This window comes from Vipera berus, assembly GCF_964194415.1.
Source record: "Vipera berus genome assembly, chromosome: 4".
Taxonomy (NCBI): Eukaryota; Metazoa; Chordata; class Lepidosauria; order Squamata; family Viperidae; genus Vipera; species Vipera berus.
Window position 1 is genome coordinate 99,101,136 of NC_138206.1, and position 23,711 is coordinate 99,124,846.

The 23,711-nt window shown below is 37.1% G+C and overlaps 1 protein-coding gene across 2 annotated transcripts in view; it reads right to left on the reverse strand.

Moving 5' to 3' along the window:
• Nucleotides 1-23,711, reverse strand: part of FGF14 (fibroblast growth factor 14) — a gene marked incomplete at both ends in the record, with an annotated part of 344,004 nt that overhangs the window by 92,831 nt on the left and 227,462 nt on the right. For both annotated transcript variants that reach the window (XM_081326833.1, XM_081326834.1), the window contains 2 exons: nucleotides 6,384-6,487; nucleotides 8,981-9,091. In XM_081326833.1, coding sequence (XP_081182959.1) covers nucleotides 6,384-6,487; nucleotides 8,981-9,091 — 215 coding nt within the window. The remainder of the gene's footprint in view (nucleotides 1-6,383; nucleotides 6,488-8,980; nucleotides 9,092-23,711) is intronic.

Here is a 23,711-nt window from a genome sequence, read left to right on the forward strand (position 1 = left end):
TGGCGCACCAGGCGAACCTGTGCAAAAGCCCCCCTGGTCACGGCTCCTATGTGATCTTCAAAATTGAGCCGTGAATCCAGGAGGACGCCCAAATTGCGAGCCCTATCAACGGGGGGTAACACCTCACCCCCCATCATTAGAGGTGGAATAACTTGGCTAACCCGAGACGCCGATATGCACAGCCACTCAGTCTTGGCGGGATTGAGACGAAGCCTGTTTCTCCCCATCCAGACCTGGACCGCCTCCAGGCACCGGGACATCACGGAGAGGGCATCACTGGGTTGGTTCGGGGTGGAAAGAAAAAGTTGGGTATCATCAGCGTACTGGTGATACCCCACCCCAAAACCACGAATGATCTCACCCAGCGGCTTCATGTAGATGTTGAACAGGAGGGGCGAGAGAACCGACCCCTGAGGGACTCCACAAATGAGAGACCTCGGGGCGGATCTCTGCCCTCCTGTCAACACCGACTGCGAGCGGCCCTGGAGGTAGGAGGAGAACCACCGTAGGACGGTGCCTCCCACTCCCAACCCCCTGAGACGCCGCAGCAGGATACCATGGTCGATGGTATCGAAAGCCGCTGAGAGATCTAATAGGACCAGGACAGAGGAGCAACCCCTGTCCCTAGCCCTCCAGAGATCATTCACCAGCGCGACCAATGCCGTCTCCGTGCTGTGTCCGGGCCTGAAGCCCGATTGGTACGGGTCCAGATAATCAGTTTCCTCCAGGAACAGAGGGAGCTGATGCGCCACCACACTCTCAACAACCTTCGCCAGAAAGCGAAGGTTGGAGACTGGACGATAGTTGTTTAAAACAGCCGGGTCCAAAGCAGGCTTCTTGAGGAGGGGTCTCACCACCGCCTCCTTCAAGGCGGCAGGGAAGACACCCTCCTTCAAAGAAGCAGTTATCACTGCATGGAACCAGCCTCGTGTTCCCTCCCGAGCCGCATAAGCTAGCCAGGAGGGGCACGGATCCAACAAACAGGTGGTGGAGCTCAGTCTCCCCATGATCCTGTCCACATCATCAGGGGAAACAGGGTCGAACTCAGTCCAGATAGCGTGCTCAAGACCGCCTGATTCCTCCACATCAGACTCTGCCCAGTCAGAGTCCAAGCCGGTCCGGATCCGAGCGATTTTGTCCGTCAGATGATGACTAAACTCCTCGGCTCGTCCCTGCAAGGGATCCTCCCTCACCTCCTGGTTAAGGAGGGAGCGAGTCACCCTAAACAGGGCGGCCGGGCGATTATCTGCGGACGCGACAAGGGCGGCAAAGTAATTAGACTTCGCCGTCCTTATCGCCGCAAGATAAGACCTTATGAAGGTTCTTAACTGCAATCGGTCGGATTCGGATCGGCTGGATCTCCAACCGCTCTCTAGACCTCGTCTCCGACGCTTCATCTCCCGGAGCTCCACAGAGAACCATGGAGCCCAACGGGATCTGCGCCGAGTCAGAGGTCGCATGGGTACAACACAGTCGAGTGCCCTGGTGGCAGCCGTTTCCCAGGCCTCCACCAGAGCATCGACTGGGCTGTGGGTAAGGGTGATAGGTATCGGCCCAAGCGCCCTCTGGAACCGATCCGGGTCCATTAGGCGCCTGGGGCGGAACCACCTGGTCGGTTCCGCCGCCCAGCGGCGGGGGATGGCATGACGGAAAACCAGCCTCAGGAGGTGATGATCTGACCATGACAGAGGGGTGATGGACGGAGAACCCCCTCCCAGATCATCCAACCACTGTCCAGACAGGAACACCAGGTCGAGAGTATGATCCCCCTCGTGAGTAGGGCCCTCAATAACCTGGGTCAGGCCCATGGCTGTCATGGAAGCCATGAACTCCCGAGCTAACTCCGACGACCCCCCCAGTGATGGCAGGTTGAAGTCACCCAGGACTATAAGCCTGGGGAACTCCACCGCCAACTCTGAGAGGGTGTCGAGCAGCTCAGGCAGGGCTGTTGCCACACAGCTGGGCGCCAGGTATGTGAGCAACAAGCCCAACTGAACCCGAGGACCACATCTCAAGAGGAGGGATTCACTCCCGGCCATCTGGACAATGGTGGCCTCCCGGGGACACAAAGTCTCCCGAATAACCACTGCCACCCCACCACCCCTGCCCTGAGCCCGTGGCTGGTGCAGCACCCGGAAACCTGGCGGGCATAACTCGGTGAGAGGCACCCCTCCCTCCGAACCCAACCAAGTTTCCGTGATGCACGCTAGATCCGCACATTCCTCCTCGATCAGATCACGGATGAGGGGAGCTTTGTTAACTACGGATCTAGCGTTAAAATAGACCAACCTGAGCAAACATGTGACCAATGTAACAACTGCTGAGTTTCACAACAAGTGTAGCAAGAAAGGTCATAAAGATGGGGCAAAACTCACTTAACAAATGATTATTGTTCTTTTAGCCTACTGTCCAAAAGCTCCAAAAAGAGAGTATAGTCTTAATCTGCTTTAAGAATGCTATTAACGAGAGTGCCATTTTTACCATACAGTAGACAATTCCATAGACCTGGCACCTCCATAGGCATATAGAGGTAGGTCTTCTCCATAATGCTGGTTCTATGTTGCTGGGAGAGGAAATTTACCAAGAATGTTTCCTGTGTAGCATGCAGAAGAACAGAGAATCTGCTTGGAGGAGGCAGACCCATAAGAGTAAAGCACCTGAGCCAGATAGGCTGTCATACAAGTTGAGTCCACCCTGAAAATCTTCCAATAGCCAAAATAACCCCCACAAGAAGGATATGATACTGCTGAATCAGGACTAGCTCTTCAACAATCACGTAACTGCATTTTGAACTTGTGCAGTTTCAGGTAGACTTTGAAGGCAGCCTCATGAAAATTGCATTATTTATTTAAAGTATTTGAAAACGTTTATTATAGATGAAATCTCACTCCAGATGACCTTCAGACATGAAAAAAGACCTTCTACACTACCACTTTAGTTCATAGCCATCAAAAAATACATAGCAGCTGCTAATCGATATGCTAGTCTACCTATGTTTTCGTCATACTCAATTCTAAATAGCAAACATGACATGCAAAATATTAGAACAATATTATTTAAAATCACACTGGCACCAATGGATAGCAAAAAAAATATTAGTTTATAACATGCATTCGATCTGTTGATTCAGTGTTGATTCTATTCTGTTTTCACATGTTTTACATGCCCAGTCTTGCCACAACACATTTTTATATTTAGTGTGATTCCTGAAAGCAAGAATCTTCTTAGCATTGATTTACAGAGGCTTTACCTTACTGAGATATGAAGGTCAAATTGATAACCACCTTAAAAATGCCCAAACGTATATACAATGAGAATAGAAATATAAATACAAACATGCATGCATCTAGATCTGTAAATTCTATTGACAGAAACAAAGAAGCCAATGGCAAATTAATATTTCCTACCTTCAAATGAGATAATATATATTTTGTTTCATTTCCTTCATGCCATACACAGCGTTCCACAAAAAATGTAGACACTACATATGTCATGCTTCAGTATATAATACAGAGATGCTGTACAAGATAAATTTTTACCCTGATGAGAATTAAGTCATTTGAACATTTCCTTCTAATTAACTTTGGGAACATCCTCATTTATGCCAAACAAATGAATATGAAGGCTAACAGGAACTTCATACTATTTTTAATATTCATTTAAATAAAATAAATCATTACAGTAGCAACTCAGCATATATTTTAAGGCAGGACATGTAGAAACCATAAGGAACTATCAAATATCTCTTCTAATAGCTCATATTCTTTAAAGCATATAGGTGATGACCTATAAAGCCCTAAATGGCTTGGGTCCGGGATATCTGAGGGAACACCTGCTGCCGGCATCAAGTTCCCTTCGTCCTGTGAGCTCCCACAGGGAGGGCCTTCTCTGTGGGCGCGCCTGCCCTTTGGAACCAGTTACCCGTAGAGCTCAGGACTGCCCCAGATTTTCGTTCGTTCTGCTGGGACCTGAAGACCTGGCTCTTTGAGCTTTCCGGCCAGGACTGAGAACTTTTAATTTTTAACCTATTGTAATTGGGTTTTTTAAATTAGAGTTAAGGGTTTTAGATTTTAATTAAGGATAATTTAATTTATTTTAATTTGTTATTAACTTTTGTATTGTTATATTGTTTTAATCGCCTTGTGAACCGCCCTGGGTCCTACGGGAGAAGGGCGGTATATAAGTCTAAATAATAAATAAATAAATAAATAAATAAATAAATAAATAAATAAATATGCTATGAAATGGCAGGCACTGCTGAAAGTTAGTGTTTATGTCTATATCATTAAACAGAGGAGATATAAGCATATATCATATATAAGCATCTATGGTGTGCAAACTGCAGGGACCCACTAAACAGAAAAGTCCTGTAAGCATACAACTTTAATCAGATTAGCAATTATATGATGCCATGTTCATAATTGGCAACAGGCAATCGCATCTCAAAATTAAGCAGCTATAGTTCACTGGTAGAGATGCAGATATAGTGGTACCTCAGTATTCATCATTAACTGGATCCAGGAGGTGCGACGAGTACTAAAAACGAGTGCCAAACAAACCAAGTGACTAATGGATAAGCCTTTGTTTTGGCTTGAAAGGGTAGTGAGTCATGAGGCAGCTGATATTAACAAGCTCTAATTTGCATATCAAGTACCAAACAAACAATAAGTACCAGGACAAAATTTTCACATTAAAATCAGTCAAGTATCAAATTTGATGAGTTTCAAAGCAGTTGAATACCAAGATACCACTTTATCTACTTCTAAATAACAAAAGAGAAGAGAACTTGGCCAAAGAAGACAAGAGAGAATCCCATTGCATTGGTGGAAATCTAATACTGGGTCCCTTGCTAAACAAGTATATCTTTGATTTCAGCATTGTCATGGGTGCCCATGGATATCAGGCTAAATATTTTTAATATTGAGCCTTGCTTTGGTCATCTCTTTGTGACTTAGATAGGAAATTGAGGGTGAGGGTGCAACCCTGCTAGTTTTCTGGAATCTCTCTATGAATTTGTAGTCTAGGAGGCACTGTTTTGCAATGGTTCTGCTTTTTGTCAAGACATACCCAGGTGTGCTGGAGGAATACTTTTCAACAACTTGATGGTCGCTGTATAGAATTCCTCAGAGATCTATATCTTGCCCTGTCTACTACTGCTACATGAAACTGCTAAGATGCGTTGTCTAGAGCTTTAGAGTTAGTTACAAATAGTTGACTGATGAGATTATCTCTACTCTTCTCTGTCATCAAACCCCAAAGCAGCAATTAATATCTCTGCATAATGATTAATTTTGATAATAGAGCTGGATAAAAATAAGCTGAAATTAAATTCAGATAAGAAGAGGTAAGAGAAAACTAGACTTGGAGGTTGAGGTGAAATGTGTCTGGCATGGACTTGCACATATCTCGAAAGAGCAGGTTTGCAGTTTAGGAGTTTCCCTTGATCTTCAGCTGTTATCAGATTTGCTATTAATAGTTGTGATGAGTGTACTTGCATACATATAGCTAATGTGCCAACTGTGACTTTTCCTGAACCAATCAGACTTAGTGATAATTATCCATGCCTTGATCATAACACCTTGATTTCAGGATTATCCTAAAGGTGCCATAAAATGGCAACTACAACGGTCAAGCTGCTAAATGATGTGAGGAAGAGAGAATATGGTACAGTGGAACATCTATATCATCTGTTTATTTGCTGTTTAATTCAAGATGCTGATGTTGACTTTTAAAAGAATGTGAATCTTGCTCTTCCACGATGAACTCAGATGGCCCCATTCTTATCTATCTAATATATGGAATAAGACCCTCTCTTCTATTGCTTCTTAGCTGTGGAAGTCATTCCCCATTCTCACAGGACTAGAAAAATATATTTCTGGTGCATCGACGTCAACCTATTAATTGATTTTAATTATGCTGATTTGAATGGTTCCAATTCTACTAATCATACTGTACAAATAAAACCTCATATTATGTTTCAATAAGAAAAAGGCATAGAAACAATATGCATCTGCTAGGCATACCAACATAATAAATCACATTAAACAGTCTGCGTGTTTTGTATTTAAAAATTACCATTTCACCATGTTTCCAAATTGAAAACTATACAGTTATTAATCATTTATTCTGCTCAAAATATTGAAATCAAAACATTGTTATTCCAATGTAGTTTGATATAGTTTGCCTTAAATTGCCTTCTGTATGTCAAACAATTTTCTTATCCTAGTTATGACCTTCCATTTTTACTAGGTTAATACAGAATACTTTTAAAATAAAAATACATCGTTTGAATTTATTTTGTCTTTCCTGTAGGAATCCCAAGGTATAGCTCTATGATTGAATTGGCTTTGCTTTATAACCAACAGCTATAATAAACAACTTACTGATGTATAAAGGAATCCTTCTCCATTTAGGGCTATATACAAGCCTGTTTTTACACCCTGGATAGCAACAACTCGAAGTCCCACTGGTATGAGGTTGAACAATGCTGTAAAAATAAAGAAGATCTATCACAGGGAAGCAAAGACATAAATGAAATAATATTGCTGACATAATAAGCATAGCGTATAGCATTTTATATACACTATCATGATAGATAAAATAGGTAATGAAATGAAATTCCATTTACAGTAATAGGAGCGGTGTTCATAAAACCTGCTACACCAATTGGAGGCCACTTTTGGCTTCTGATCGGAATGTGAACCCCAGCCCCCCACCCCTGCAGCCCATTTTTGATCATCACAGTCTTTCCAGGGACAGCAAGGCAGTGTTTTCTTTGTTGAAGAGGTTTTTTTATTGAAAAGTTAAGAACAATACTTTAGCATTTAAAAAAAACTTTTTATCCCATACACTGCAAAAAAAATGTTCATTCTTGCACTAAGCCATGTTTTACTCAATGGCCATGAGGTTCACACATCCATTGAACTACACCATAGCCATTTACAGTACATTGACTTGTGCAAACCCAGGCCAAATTTTGACCCTGAATATATTATAAGAGAACAATAAAACAACAAAATTCAAATATATTCTTAGACTACTGCAGAAGGAGCTTTAAGTTACCTTTAAATACATTTGTATTTTGGTCAGATTCTGGTTCAATTACTAGTTTTCATGTATGGACATAGTGCAACAAACAAACAGTGTGGTACAGCCATTCATCACATAACAAAATAATTTCTCCATCTTGGCAATCCATCTGATACCTCTAGTTCAGGGGTAGGCAACCTTGGCTCTTTTATGACTCGTGGACTTCAACTCCCAGAATTCCTGAGCCAGCATGGCTGGCTCAGGAATTCTGGGAGTTGAAGTCCACTGGTTATAAAAGAGCCAAGGTTGCCTGCCCCTGCTCTAGCTAGTGAACTGTGCTGGCTCACAGTAGACCTCCAAATACAATTCAAGGTGACAGGTGTTACCTATAAAGCCCTTCATGGTTCACAAGATATTTGTGGGATTGTCTGTCTCTAGATCTTTCTGCCACTCTGCATGCTTCAGCAGAATTGGCCTGCTGCAGAGCCTCTTCTTGAGTTAATGCCATCAGGAGAGATTTAGGAGAAGTACCTTTTCTGTTGTGACACCTGTCCTATGGAAATATCTCCCCTCAGAAATTTGATCCTGACCCTGCTAGTCTTTGAAGACCTTGTCTGTTTCCTTGGCGTTTGGGCCAAGATGTTAGATGAATTGAAAGGTGGAGGATATAGTGATGTGCCCTGACTTTTTATTTGTTATCTCTGTTGATTTTGTGTGTTTCATTGCCGAGGATATTGTATTGTTTTTACTATACACCACCCAGAGTTACATTTTTACAAGCTAAGTGGCTACATAAATCCATAAATAAATCAATAAATAAATTTGTGTATGCTGAATGTACATTTTGAGGTGGATATCAATCCTAGTATTCAGAAAAACTACATCCACAAATATATTAAGCATGAGAAAAACCTGAGAAACAGAGCCTAAAACAAACCTTAGAAATAAGGGGAAAATGTCTTTTATTTATTTTATTTATTTTATTTTAATTCCATTTATATCCCGCCCTTCTCCGAAGACTCAGGGCGGCTTACAAGCTTAGCAGTGGCCTTCATTCTATGTATATGCCTGCTTATTAGGGCTTTCACACACCCCCTAAGCGGCATTATTACAAAGTCAGCTTAATAGACATGTAATCATGATATTTAGCAACTATATAACAGTTTGGGAAAATTCAAAGAAAAAAATTAATTGAATAACCCTTACAACTATTTCATAAAACAATCAGTACTAGATTCCTTGCTAAACAAAGGATGGAAAATAATCAAGGAGAAAACCAGACTAGAACCAAGGAGAGATTACCTAACAATGAGAAGAATTACCCAGTGGAACAGCTTGCCTTAAGAAGTTGTGGGTGCTCCAAAATTGGAGACTTTTAAGAAGAGACTGGACAGCCCCTTGTCTGAAATGCTATAGGGTTTCCTGCTTGAGCAGGGGGTTAGACTAGAAGACCTCCAAGGTGTCTTCTAACTCTGTTATTCTATTATTCTAAAATGTTGATAGAGCTGTGTGATCATTCTATCCATGGCAATTCTTAGGTAATGATCACTTTTCTTTATATGATTTCAGGCCATCATAAGAAAGTCTTCCTTCATTAGATTTTAGCAAAGACTGCTGAAGAAGAAAGCAGTATTTGAAGAATTCAAACTGAGGAAATGTATTTTTGGAGCATTGCTTCTCCCATCTTTGGCAGACAGGAGTAGAGCACTCTCTAATCTTATTCAAAGATTACGGTGAGGCAGAAGAGCTCTTTTCATTTTCTGAAGACATCAGCAGATATGAAACAGAGACATGATTTTTAAAATGGCATATCAGGAGCCATAAAAAAACACAGAAGGCATACAAATGATGGATATTCATTTTGGAATGATTAACTCTACATTGTGTGTGTGTGTGTGTGTGTGTGTGTGTGTAAGTATGTAGGTAATGAATAGTTTCTTAGAGCACTTACTAGAATTAGTGCTGTCATCCTTGGTTCCATCGAGACTTCCATCTGGGTGCATTTGCAAGTAGTAGCCTTGCCTGCAATATAACCTGGTCACTATGCCCTTGAGCTGGGGATCTGAAAAGACAAACATATATCATCACTAGTCACAATACATTTACATAAGATGTCTCTATAACTTTCTTTCAGAAATAAGGTACATTAGAACCAGGTGTCTGCCCCATTAGGCATACCTGACCAGGAAATCAACTCCACAGGAAGATTAAAGCTACTTTTACTAGGATTGGCTATAAACTTGCAAGTCTCATTGTGCTGTTCCTTTTTATACATCACTAACTTAAAGAGGTATCTGCATCAGCTGCTTTTCTGAATGTTATCTTGTTATCTGAACTTTAAAACACTTCACCTCTTTTTGCCTAGGTAATGCTTCTCCTTCATTATTTATTTGCCAACCTAACTTATAGAGCTGTCCATCTAACAAGCATTATTATCTTCCTTTACTCTCTACACATGGCTATATTTAAAGCCTGCTTTTCAGCTAGTACAATCAAATAGCTAATGCAATTTTAGATCCAAAATAGCAATGAAATGGGCAAAAAGAGTGTTTTATCATGAAAAGTTAATTGGACATTTTTAAAAGGTTTTCCCACTACAGTTTATAATAACTATAAGAGGTAATAATAAATAGACAATTGTTCGGTACTCCAGTCTTCTATCAGCTGATTACTAATATCCTGTGAATTGTCAATGGCTTCAGATGAAAAATTACAACATTTTTCTTATCGTATTAGGAGTTTTTTTTATGTTGAGGTGCACTATGTAGGTTTTTGCACACTTGGTTCATCTCTGTACAGAAAAAACATCACAGTAATATCTCACTCTTCTGCCCCACAGAATCGAAAGAAAATTAGCTAAATTTTGGTGAAATTGTTTACTTGTAAGACAATGAAAGTATATAGAACTCATTGGCTGGTTCTTGGGCTCATAAGATACGGCAAAGTCTAACACTGGGAAACATACTTAGCAATAAAAAAGACTCTTATGAAGTAGAAATACAGAAATATTGGGGGGGGAATCTTAACTTTAATTGCTTTTTCAAATAGAGGCTTTTTACTCAATTACTCATCTCCATTTCCTAGTACAAAGTTACTTCTCATTCTTCTCTTAACAGCACCTGTTACAGCTCACCAGCTTTTGTTCAAATCCTGTTACTTGTACGAAATGCACAACAGTACATCATACATATTTTTAAATTCTTGCAACAAAAATTAAACTAAATGCAATGCATCCTGTCAACCTTTATCTAAAGATGACTTTTTCCCCCCGAAGGTCCTACCCTTGCTCTGGAATATTCTTTAAATGCTTCTAAGAATTAAACTGAGTAGATACTCTTTATTACAATGTAGTAGAAGAATTAGCATAAGCTGAACATGCTAATAATCATGTAATTACTGAACAATAATAAAATTTTCTTTCCCTAGTTTACATTATTCATTCATAAATATGGTCTCATTTGAGTTAAGTTTGATTTCTGACCTTTTCATGAACAGATGAGAAATTAAACTTGACTCAAATGAGACCATATTTACGAATGAATAATGTAAACTAAGGAAAGAAAAATTTATTTTTGTTCAATAATTGCATGATTTTAATTATTTTCATGAACAGACACATCAATTTCTTAACAGTAATATAGAAATAGTCTGCCTTTTTTCTAGCCTACAGTCTGGTATTTCTTGGTGTTTCCCATTGAAGTATCAATTAGATCTGGCTTAGTTTTTCAAGGCCAACCATGGCCAGCTAGATGCTTAATTTGTTAACAAAGGTACCATTTGGTAAGTTGATTAGTTAATAATGAACACAGTTTTACCAAAGAACATTAAATATTAAATGATTTCCTCTCCCATTTCCATCAAAATCAATGTCCAAAAAAAGTTAACAATAAATTAAACCCACACAAATATTTAAAACACCATTAAGGTCAACATCATGCAGCTTAAATTTAACAGACACTGGATATGACAATTTGATAACAATCTTTGTATTAGAATGAAGTCAGAATGCAATACCAAGTGTATTTTAATCTGGTGGGATTTTTCCCAAATATCCTGTGAACTTAATGGGCCCTAAGTGTTTGGAACACTCTAGCTTACTGCTAAGTTCAATTGCTTGTTGACCTAAAAGCTGTGGTGATGCAGTGGTTAGAATGCAGTATTGCAGGCTAATTCTACTGACTGCCAACTGCCAACAGTTTGATCCTGAGCGGCTCAGGGTTGACTCAGCCTTCCATTCTTCTGAGGTCAATAAAATGAGGACCCAGATTGTTTTGGGCAATATGATGACTCTGTATAAACCACTTAGAGAGGGCTGTAAAACACTGTGAAGTGGTACATAAGTATATGTCTCTTCCTATTGCTAACTCTAGATTTTAAAGAAACTCCCACAATCAAGAATGCAATTATGAATAAAATAAATAACCACTTATTCCACTCAGGAATCAAACCAGCTTATAGGTTTAAAAAGTTTATTTAAAAATTGACAATCTAAATGCAGTGTATACTATGTAGTCAGCAGAAAAAGCCTTGTTGTAATAATAAAAGTTCACACATAATACTGGAATCAGTCTTTGGTTTCTGTTTGAAAATACAGTGCTTTTGTGATACAGATTTGCTCAAAATAGTTAATTAGCTATTGAAAGGACCTATCAGCTAAAGTGCCAGATTTATATTTCTATAGAATTTGGTTCAAATTCTATCGTAGTCTTGCTCATATGACACAATAATTACTCTGTTACAAATAAAGTTGTCTTATTATAACAGACTATTAGTTCATCTGATCAATTAATTCAATACTGACTAAATAACATTTTCTAAGATTAGAGACATCAGTGTTTCCTAGCAATTCCTGTCGATGCCAGAGAATGAACTCATCACTTTTGCATGTAAAACATATCAAAGATAATGATATTACCTTTAAATTGTAGTAGCTAAAAATTCAATCAGCAAAAATGTTTGTCTGAGAGTAAGCTTAATAAGATTCTATTTTTCTCCAAACGCTATAAACAAGATTTAGCAAAATTCAGTGTAATTCCACTGTCCCATCATTTCCATGCAACCAAGACTTAAATGATGACCTTCAAAACTAATGTAACTTAGTGATCTTAGAATGTTACATAAACCGATCTTTAACAAGATTGCAAGTCCATGTTATTGCATGTAGAGTGCCAAAAGAAAATAAAAGGCATTTGTATTAATTTTGTTTTCAGATCTTTTACTTTTTATTAGTAATTGAACAATATTTTATTTTTAAACTCTTCTATTTTAGAACATTTAACAAAAATATGATAAAGTGCATGCTATAGAAACAGGTTTATGGCTCTTCTCATCAGTCATATACTGTGCATTACCCCATGCTTGATATATCTCAGGTGTCTAAGGTAGACCAGGTTAGGAAACAGATACCAAACTAATACTATACTCTTATTGATACAGGCTGTATATCAGAATCTTGAAAGCTTTTTTTACCAACTATCTCTATACCTCTCTACAATATATAACAGCAGTGTGTGAGACTGCAATTGTCTCACTATATATGAGAGTCAGAAACTTCATGAAATAGAAGAAATATTTTAAATCTAAAAAAATGGGGGGAAATTTTAATTATTAAATATGCAAATATCTTAGTTAAACACAAAATTATACAGAAGAGTATGATTCCATGACTTTGGTAGTTTATTTACTAATATATATTTTCGTAATATACATTTTATACAAAAACTATTTAAAAAGGATACTTACTTACTAAATAATTAAATAAATAAATACTTACTGAGTAGAACGGCTTAGTAGAACTGATATCTAGTTTTTATGTTGTATGAGTTAAAAAGATGTTGACAAATGGTATTTTCAAAAAATGAATATACTTCCTTGTTGTACTGGCCCATATAGTGACAATGTATAATGTCAATCTCAATGGAACTGTCTGTATTATTTTTTCTAATCAGTTCTAACAGGAAATACAAAATATTCTGTAGATTTCTATCAAGGGTATAATTAGTAAGTAACTTAAAATCTCCATCACTCATGGAAGTATGTGATTCTAAAACTGTCATGCATGGAATGATGAAAATCATTCCATGTAATCCATGAAAATCAAACCATGTAATCCATTTTAATTTAGTCACCTCCAAAAGGGCAAAGATATAGAAGAATGCCAGATCTATTTATCAACTTGTTTATAAATTGTACAGAATCTTAACCATTCTGCATTAATATGATTAGTAATTTAGAAATATATGTACACCAGTTGATTACATTTCTTCTGACTAAAGTAGAACAACAAATAATAAAAGATAGACATATACAATAGTGTCTGTAACTGAGAAAAAATAATTTGGAATATTCAGTCTTTATATTGGAATTGTCATCAAATTGATATACTTTTTGCCTATATCATTCATTCATGTATCAGCTTCATATAATTTCTCATAACTCAATTTATATCCCAAAGCTATGAGAATTAAACTGACTTAAAAGTTTGGGAAGCTAGAAAACAACCCATTTTCCCACCTGACAATTCTACCTATATAATAGGAATGAATGCAATTCGTTTAGCTCACGGGTGTCAAACTCGCCATGTCACGTGACGTGTCGCGACATATCATGATTGATTTTTTTTTGCACTGCCGGAGCTGGGGTGGGCACGGCCTCCGTATGAAGCAGCCAGTTCGCAGGCTGCCAGTTTAACACTCCTGATTTAGCTACACCATTTCAAATCCCTTTAGAATTTTAATTTCTAAACTATTGGGAAAATTCAATAGAAATAAAATGTCCTAGATCAGTGATTCTCAACCTGTGATCCACAAACTCCTGGGGGTCCATGATGTCATCACAGAAGACTCACAAAGTCTTGAAGAAATGTTATGATTTAAATTTTGAGTTAAGTGTTGATGATTCATGGTCATGATCCATGGCCACAAAAGGTATTTAGAGGATCCAGGGTGAAGAAAAGGTTGAGAACCACTGTCCTAGATCATCCATGAAGAGTTTGGAAGGGGCAGATAGATTGTAGATAGCAGCTTAATTTGCAACGCTAACTACAACATTCTGAAAAACAGCCAATGTTATGTTGTTATATACAGGAAGCATCTTCCATAATGTAGAGTGGCAGGTTTCTTAACTTGCTATTAACTTCATTTATTCATTGCCAGAACGTTTCAGAGTACATGAGATGAAGTGATATATTCCTTCTGGTTAGATATGCAAAAGCATCATTTCAAAATGCTGTTAGCATAGCCAGAGAGCATATACTGTGTGTGTGGTTCTTCTTTGTGTGAGTTGCACAAAATATGGAAATGAACCACTTGATTACCTGCATATCATTTCACATTTGCATGTATTGACAGACTGAAATAGAACTGCCATAGAGGAAGGGGAAAAATATGACACAGCCAATGTTCTGGCAAAAAAAGAATCCATCTATCTTCCAAATAGTTTAGCCAGCAGTTTGTAATATATATCCTACACAATAATTATACAACAACTAGGATCAATATTTATTTCTAAGGTATGGTGTGTGCCAAACTAAAAGTCTTTCCCATTTTATTGTACATGGTATTTTGGCAATGCACACCCATCTTTCATTTCCTTCTGCTATTCCTGTAAATAGTGCAATGCTGAATTGCCAAATTCAACAAATATTGTGTTATGTTTTTACATCTACAAATAGGTTAAATAATTTCAGCTCAACAACATGCCTTTTTACACAGAGTTGTTACAGGAGGAAGGAGTATTAGAAATGTTTCCTGCCTTGAGTTATTTATAAACATAAAAGATGGGATAAAAATAAAATGAATGAATGAATGAATGAAATATTTGTCTTTTTCATAACAATTGTATGAAGCTCAGACAGCACCAGAGACTTCACAGTTCAGTCCTGAACTGCATATCTTCTCTTCTATCAGAACAATTGTGTTATCATGAAGAAATGTTCAAGTTTTCACTTTAAATTTGTCACTTTCTTTCTCATAAAGAGAGGCTGCAGAATTTATTTTTCCTAAGTTTATCCCATGGTCTGCAGCTCAACAAGCTTCTGCTTCCTTGCTGCTAAACCTTTTTGTCTGACACATTGAAATCCAAAGTGACCCAAAAAAGAAATCTGGTCTTTTGGATCTGAGACAAAGATCCATTGAACTGCTAAAAATGGGTATATTTTATTAGGAATCATAATGATGGGAGCTTCTAAGTCATTTCAAGTTTACACTTATGATCTCCAACCAGTTTATCAGAAACCTGATATTGTTTATATCAGTTTATGTAATAAAAAAAGAAATGAATATTCTTCAAGAACCACTGACATTTATTATGGTTTTGTCTTGTAAAGAGACAAAAAACCCCCAATGTTTTAATCAGAGATCAATACTTAAACTGAATAAAATACTCTTCCATTAACCACCAAACATAATGCTCCGAAGTGTTTTCTAGATTAAAGGTTGGCTTATTCGTTTTTTATAAGGCAGAGATAAAAAGTTAATTTCCAAGCTGCCTGTGGATAATACATCCACACATCTATAGTCAGAGAGAGGAAAACAGGCTGCTAGTTCTTACAATTAAGTAGTGAGAGTGGTTTTTTTCAATAAGACTGGTACAAAAAATAGAGTGAAACAGACTTTACCAATTTACCACAAGTCCTAAAGTTAAGAATGGGAACGCGTATTTTTTTTAACTTAATTTAAAGTTACTGGATGAATTGAAAGTGCACCGTTCAGAATCAAAGAGCACCGAAATATTTCTGGGACTTATGAAAAATACTGTAGAACTCATGTTGAGATCCCATCAACAAAACAACAGGAATTGATTCAACCTCTCTCACTGAGCTGGTGCTGTTACTTTTAAGATGAATAAAAGTTTAAAAGTCAAGAACTCAGTTTATTTGACTTCTATGTAAAATTATTATATTTAATGTATTGTTTACATTTATATTGTATATCAATATACTGCATATTGCCTTGGTGGAGCAGTGGGCTAATGCCTCCTTAAGTAACACCAGCTGCCTGCAATTAGTGCAGGTTCGCATCCCACCAGGCTCAAGGTTGACTCAGCCTTCCATCCTTCCGAGGTAGGTAAAATGAGGACCCAGATTGTTGGGGGCAATAAGCTGACTTTGTAATAATGCCGCTTGGGGTGTGTGTGTGAAAGCCCTAATAAGCAGGCATATACATAGAATGAAGGCTACTGCTAAGCTTGTAAGCCGCCCTGAGTCTTCGGAGAAGGGCGGGATATAAATGGAATTAAAATTAAAAATAAAAATAAATAAATATTGTTGCTCTAACTCTATACCATTTAGAGTCATTCAAATTAAAGTGATATATAATAATAGTAATGCCTCAGTGTTACTATCACCTTTTAAAACTCAAATTTAAATGTTAAATTTTATAAATCTACCAAAATAAATTTATGACTTGCATTTATGAATAAATACATTTATAAATATGTAAAATCACATACTTGAATTTATGAATATTCATAATAGTAGAAAAAAATGCAAACATTCCATTACTATTTAGTATAGAATTGGCATTTTGTCCAATAACAAATACTTTGGCTTTCTAATCCAGCATTTGATTCATAATCCAGCATTTGCACAACTGGCTTACTGCATTTGTTTTAAAATAAAGGGATTATATAGATGTATTCCAATATTTTGGTTAATATACATGAGTTTTTATCAGTAAACGCATGGACTATTTGATGGTACCTTGGCAACAGTGGAAACTGTTTGGAATGGAGTAAAAAGAATTATGTTACAGAGTGCAAAGTTATGCTAATGGGAAGCCTAAAAAGGATACTTGATGGAATGAAGAAACTGCTTATGAAAAAGAGAGAATAACTGCTTCAAAATGAGGATGAGAGAAATATATTATATAGTGCTTATATAGAGGGGGAAAAGATAATTACAACCAATGCGATTAAAGAAAATAAGGAACGGTTAAAGCACAGAAAATGTAGTGATGTTAATTTCAAATAATTATTTTGGAAATGGGTGAAAAGGGATGAACAAGGGGCCTAGAGCCAAGTGAATGGAATAGAAAAATTAATGAAATTATTTCTGCTAAAATTGGAAGGGTATTTTAGAGCTTTCTATGAAAATAATAGTGTTATCATTCCATAGAGTGGAACTGAACTGAAGCTATAAATGTTAGTGTCCTGGAAAAATGATGAAAATGAAATCTGTACTGTTCACATATATTGGAAAAATGGTAAGGCTGCAGGGGTAGATAACTGATGAAATATTAAAATATAGATTTGCTTATGAAGTGGCTGTGCAATTTGTTTAATGTGCATGTAAAGACTATACCGCTGTCTGACAATTACAAGAAAGCCATCACTGTTTTCCTTTACAAAGGAAAAAGTAACAAGATGACTACAAAACTGGAATGCTTTAGTGAATGTTTCAGCGTTCTACATAGTATAAAACAAATATATGTAATGTCCCCATCGCTATTTAATGTATCTATGAATAAATGAAAAGGGGATGTTTGCAGTGATAGTAGAAATGTATTAATTGGAGCTGTGAATCTCTGTACATTTTGGCACGCAAACTACATTATATTATTAGCAGAAAACCAAATGATTTGCAATGAATGTTAGGCAAATTGTATGTGCAATAAGAAATATAGATCTGAAAAGGAATTATATCAAAGACAAAGTTGTGTTTCATAATGAAAATTATTGCAAATTATATGCTGATGGAAAAATAAATATAAGCAAGTAGATGCAACAATGTACTTTATTGGAATGTTTACTAATTAATTTATTTATTTATAAAATTTTTATGGTTGCCCATTGTACAGAAAATGACTCTGGGCAGTATAACAATCAATGAAACAATAAATATAAAACAATCATTACATAAAACTATTTCAAATAATTATTAAAAATATCAAAACTATAAAAGCAAATTTAAACAAAAGAAGAAAATAATAGATGAAGGGATGCCAGTAATAACAGTACCAACGCACAAACTCACCCATGCCCTGGGGTCCCCAGGCCTGAGGGACCTCCAAAAGCTCAGAAGTGATGAGGCCAATCTCATCTCGGGGGTGGGTGGGTGGGTGTGTGAGGAGATTTCACAATGCAGCCGCCACATCCAAAATGGCCTGCCATCTAGGGCCAGCTCCCTGGATGATGGAACCACTAACATTCTTTTGCATCTGGTGGGATGGGCAGATGAAGAGGTCCCTCAGACATCCCAGCCCCACTAACAATAGGGAAATGGATGGAAATATTTTAAGAATTGTGAATATTTATTTATATTATTTTCTTTGAAAAATTTAATTGGCTACCCATCTTAAGCATAATCACTCTGGACAGCTAATGACACACACCAATGTAAAGTATAATTGGAATAAACATAATAAATACAAAATACAAAAGTTGACACATCTCACACATCACAATCTCCAAACTTGCCTATATCAGGTTCCATTAGCAGCCTGGGCTCCCCTAATTAATTAATCTTGGCTTTTAGAAAGTTAGGAGATAGTGTGAAGTTTCCTGTAAGAACTGCATGTTGAAGGAAGTGGCAATGAATGTGACTCTTCTGCTGTGAACTTTATTATACAGTTATGAGAATGATATCAGCAAAAATGAAAACGAATATAGCAGGAAATGTTTACTTCAGAAACACATGTGGTAGAATAAGAAGAGACTGACAGCTACCATGAATGGGGACTGAATATGAAAGTGAGTGATCTGTAAGGAAGAGCCTTGGTGGAGCAGTGGGCTAATGCCGCCTTAAGTAACACCAGCTGCCTGCAATTAGTGCAGGTTCGCATCCCACCAGGCTCAAGGTTGACTCAGCCTTCCATCCTTCCGAGGTAGGTAAAATGAGGACCCAGATTGTTGGGGGCAATTAAGCTGACTTTGTAATAATGCCGCTTGGGGGGTGTATGAAAGCCCTAATAAGCAGGCATATACATAGAATGAAGGCTACTGCTAAGCTTGTAAGCCGCCCTGAGTCTTCGGAGAAGGGCGGGATATAAATGGAATTAAAATAAAATAAAATAAATAAATAAGGAAGATATATATTGAGGTTTGTTCTAACAGAGAATGAATTAGGACTGAACTGCAAAATAAATACATGGGTCAAGAGAAAGGGGAAAAGCACGGATGGAGTTGTTGAAATCTTCAAATAGCGTCGAAGAGTAAAATCAATGCCGTATGTGATGTAAAAATAAGGAAGATTTTCAAGATTTGAAAGTGATAGTGAATGATACTATTTTAAGTAATTAATATTTTCTTTTTTATTATCACATACCGTACTTTAATTTATTTTGCTTATTTCTTACTCCTTTCCTTCACTTTTTATAACATTGCTACCCCTCCATGGAACACTGTGATAGATATGTGTTCATCTACAACGTGTTCACTATATGTTTTAGATTCTATTCCATTTTTATTTAGCTACAAATTTATTTATTTGCTTGTTTATATCTTATCTTTATTATTTTTGTAAACAACTCAAAGTGGCAAATATACGCCTTCCTCCTATTTTCATCACAACAACCCTTCATTAAAAATTATCTATTTTTCTATTGACCCAGGATCTAATTTTGAGTATATCATTTAAAGTAATCATAGTAATACTAAACTACAAATCACATTAATACACTTATGAATATTAAACTAAAATATGTCAACTGTGGGGCAAGCCCCACTGATTCATTTGCTCCTTCTATTCCTTAATGAAGTTGGCAGTCAACTGCTTTTAAGCAAATTGACACATCAAATAAATATGAAAAAACATTCACTGAAATTAATCTTACCTCAAACTCTTAAGAAAGCTATTTAAATTCTTGACTGGTTAATACAGAGTAGTCCAATTCTTTATCAAAGAGTCTTGTAAACAATTAATATATATTTTAACATTACTGGTATTGAGAAGCTTGCTCTTCACAGAGGTGGGCACTACAGGACATTCCTTTTGAGGTTATACAGGCCTATGTTGATTCCTAAACTACCACAACCCAGATTGGATCCTGATTTATTGCTCTTGCCTATACACAAGAAAATAGTCCACTAATAGTCAACTCTAAATAAGAATTCAAGGTGGGCTGGAAGTTGGATCGCCCGTGGAAACCTAATGACTCCAAGCTGATTCCTCTCTTCACTATGCCCCCAGGCCAGGGGAAGGCTCAGGAATTCTGGAAATTGAAGTCCATGAGTCAAAAAAGAGCCAAGGTTGCCTATCCTTGCCCCAGGCTCTGCCTCTTCTTCTACTACAATTTTTAAAATCAGGTAATGAATGGACTTGGTAGTATTCATCCCAGTATGGTAATACCAAAACCAAGGTACTACGGCCACTCTTTTTCTTATATTTCAATTAAGCCCGTGGCTTTTACTTTTTCATAAGAATTGATAGGTAACAATAGGTAACACTAGAAAATGTAGTCTGCGTTCAGATTCATGAATTACAGTGTGAGTAAATTACCTTTCTTTCTACATAGATTCAAAATCAGTATGAAGACGAAGCGGTATGTTTGCCTTTCAGGTTGGGTCAGCTCAATAAAATAGCATTAGCTAAAACCATCAAGAATAATTATTAATAATTGCTATGTACTGATCCCCTATATGTTATTAGTTAATTATAGTAGAATGCATTTATACAAAAGTAAATATTAATAACATTGTTTTAATGACTTCTATGAATTGGCATATTTTTATTTATTTATTTATTTATTTATTTATTTATTTATTTATTTATTTATTTATTTATATTTCATATTTCTAAATGGCACATCTCCCTCAAAGAGTGGCTCTGGGAAGTGTACAGTATAATATAATTGATAAAATAAAACAACTTATAAAAATTAACATTAAAATTAAAATTAGGTTAGGATTCAATTGTTTTTTTTTAAAAATATAGAATAATGACATTATTAAAATTCATGGTCCTCTGTGCCCCACCCCCCAACCAGGCTGCAGAGCCAAGTTTTGACCCCTTTGTGGAAAGCCGAGAGAATGGGGGCTTTTCTCATTTCTGGGGGCAGGATGTTCCATAATGCAGGGACAGTGGCAAAGAAGGCTCTATTCCTATACCCTGGCAAATAAAATTCCTTCACTCATGGGGCCAGCAGCATGCCTTCCTTTCCTGAATGACTGAGATGGGTGGTGTGATGGGGCGAAGTCAGTTTTGTAGGTATCCTGGCCCTACACCATATAGGTATGGCCAACACCTTGAAATGGACCCAGAAGCAAACTGATACCCAGTGCAGTTCATGGAGCAAGGGTGTTACATGTGCCCTCCAAGCACCCAGTATGGCTTGCGTGGCCACATTCTACATCAGCTGAAGCTTTGGACATTTTTTAAGTGTAGCTCCATGTACAGCATGTTGCAATAATCCAATCAACAGGGCACGAGTAACCAAGTGAAGAGTCTCCCTGTCCAGGAAAGGGCACAATTGGCACACAATGTGGAGTTGGGCAAAAGCTCTCTTGGCCACAGTAGCCACCTGCTCTTTGAGTCAAAGCTGTGAGTCCAAGAAGACCCCAAGTTACAAACCAGATCTGTCTGGGGTAGTGCAACTCCATCCAAGACCAACGGTGATAAAACTCCTGGGTATTCAATTATCTGTAGCTGCTGTTACCTACTTGGGCAATGAAACATCTAAAAGAAAACAAGCACGCTCAGAGAGCACCAAAGACTCCATACACCATATACTCAATTTGATAAGCTGATCTGATACAGCTGACTTTGAATAGGCCACATATAAATAATTTTACACAAATCCTATGTATTCTAATTTAGAAAATAGAAAAATAAGTAAAAAAATAAGTAAAATAAGTAAGTTCTTTTTAATCACCCACTTTATGTCAGTAAGCATTAGCATGGACACAAATAACTGTAGCACGTGAATAGAACACTACCCAGGTGTTACTTTGTTATGCCCAAACAGCTATTCTGATTATTATTCTTAAGCTTAAAATTTAAAATTCTAAGATCTTTCAGTTGAGTTTCCCTGCTGTGCACATCAGTGACAAGTAGGCTGTTTGGCTAGTTCACAATTTTGAACTGAATATCTAATAAAAGTAATGTAATCTGGCCTCAACACCTGTCTCTTTCTTGTCTCTTTAATTGCTTTCTTTCTTTCTTTCTTTTTCTTTCTTTCTTTCTTCTTTCTTTCTTTCTTCTTTCTTTCTAACATCTATCATCTATCTATCTATCTATCTATCTATCTATCATCTATCTATCTATCTTTGTTCATAGATGGCACTGAGAACACCATCAAACAGTGGGCTTTTATTGTCTGTGATGCTTAGAATGCGATTCTGAACACTGCTTGGAGGTATGAGGTAGTGCAAAGACAGCAACTGCTTCTTACTCTTTAAAGTAGGGATCCCCAACTCCAGGGCCATGGACCACTACTGGGCCATGGCCTGTTTGGAACTGGGCCACGTGAGTGGATGGCTAGCCCATGTGTGCAGCTCAACTTGTGCAAAGAGCAATCTGGCATGCATGTGTGTAGCTTGACTTGCACCAGTGGCAAGCCACTACACAGCTTGACTTGCAGGACTGCTGCTTTAATGCAACTTTTATCTTTTTACAGTATGAATGGCTGTATGTGTCATGTGATCCTGGAAAAGTAAGTACTCCTTTAAAAGGCTATTGCAAGGATTCTATTTCATCCACCCAGATGTTTTGTAATATCTTTTCAGAATTGCATTATCCAGCTGTATTATATGTATAAATCTTAAACAGCTAACTTATTTTCCATCAATAAGATGACTTCTTTTTTTCTTCCATATTTCTTAGGGCCCCTTTTTTCATTTCTATAAAATGTTTACTGTTGTTTATATTCTTCTGTAGTATCTTTCCTTCTTAGTTCATCACGCCATTAGTCTATATACTATATACTTTCCTAACAATATTGTGTTCCAATTTTGTGTCAGCTCAGAATTCTCAGCAAGTTCCAATTCTGAGAAATTCTGGGAGATTAAGTTCACACATTGGAAAAGTGTGTGAAAGGCTTTTTTGGACTATTTATTGGGACTATAGTATATATTTATCACTATCTGTAATTATCCTCCGCTTCTTCCTCAATGATTTTTTTTTCCTTAAGATTGTTGATTCTCTTTTGACTTCTTTGAATTTGCCCACAGGAAGGTTAGCATTTCCCTAAATAATTAACTATGAATTTGTTGTACAGAACGCTATCTTGCACTTGCTTAGTAAAAGAGGCCATCAGCAGTTAGAGGAAGGTGCAAATAACTGAAGGCAAGTCTATCATATTTTACATCTTACTGTAAAATAAATAGGTCAACAAAATGGGAAAGCCAGCACTGAACAATATTTTTCTGTGCTATTTTTTTTCTAACTCTTTTTATCTTAAATTCATCTTCCTTCTAGGTAAATATAGAACAGTGAAGAAAGTAAGTCTTATGGAAGAAAAATAATGACATTCCAAATAAAAAATCAACAATAAAACCAATGGAAGGAACAGATTTAAAATTACAACCATAATTCTTTTTATGACTGACAGTAGTGTTCCAATATCTAAGGGGCTGCCACAAAAAAGAAAGGGGTCAACTTATTCTCCAAAGCACTTGAAGGCAGGATAAAAAGCAATGGATGGAAATTAATCAAGGACAGAACCAACCTAGAACTAAGAAGAAATTTCCTGACAATTAGAACAATTAATCAGTGGAATAACTTGCCTCCAGAAATTGTGGGAGCTGCA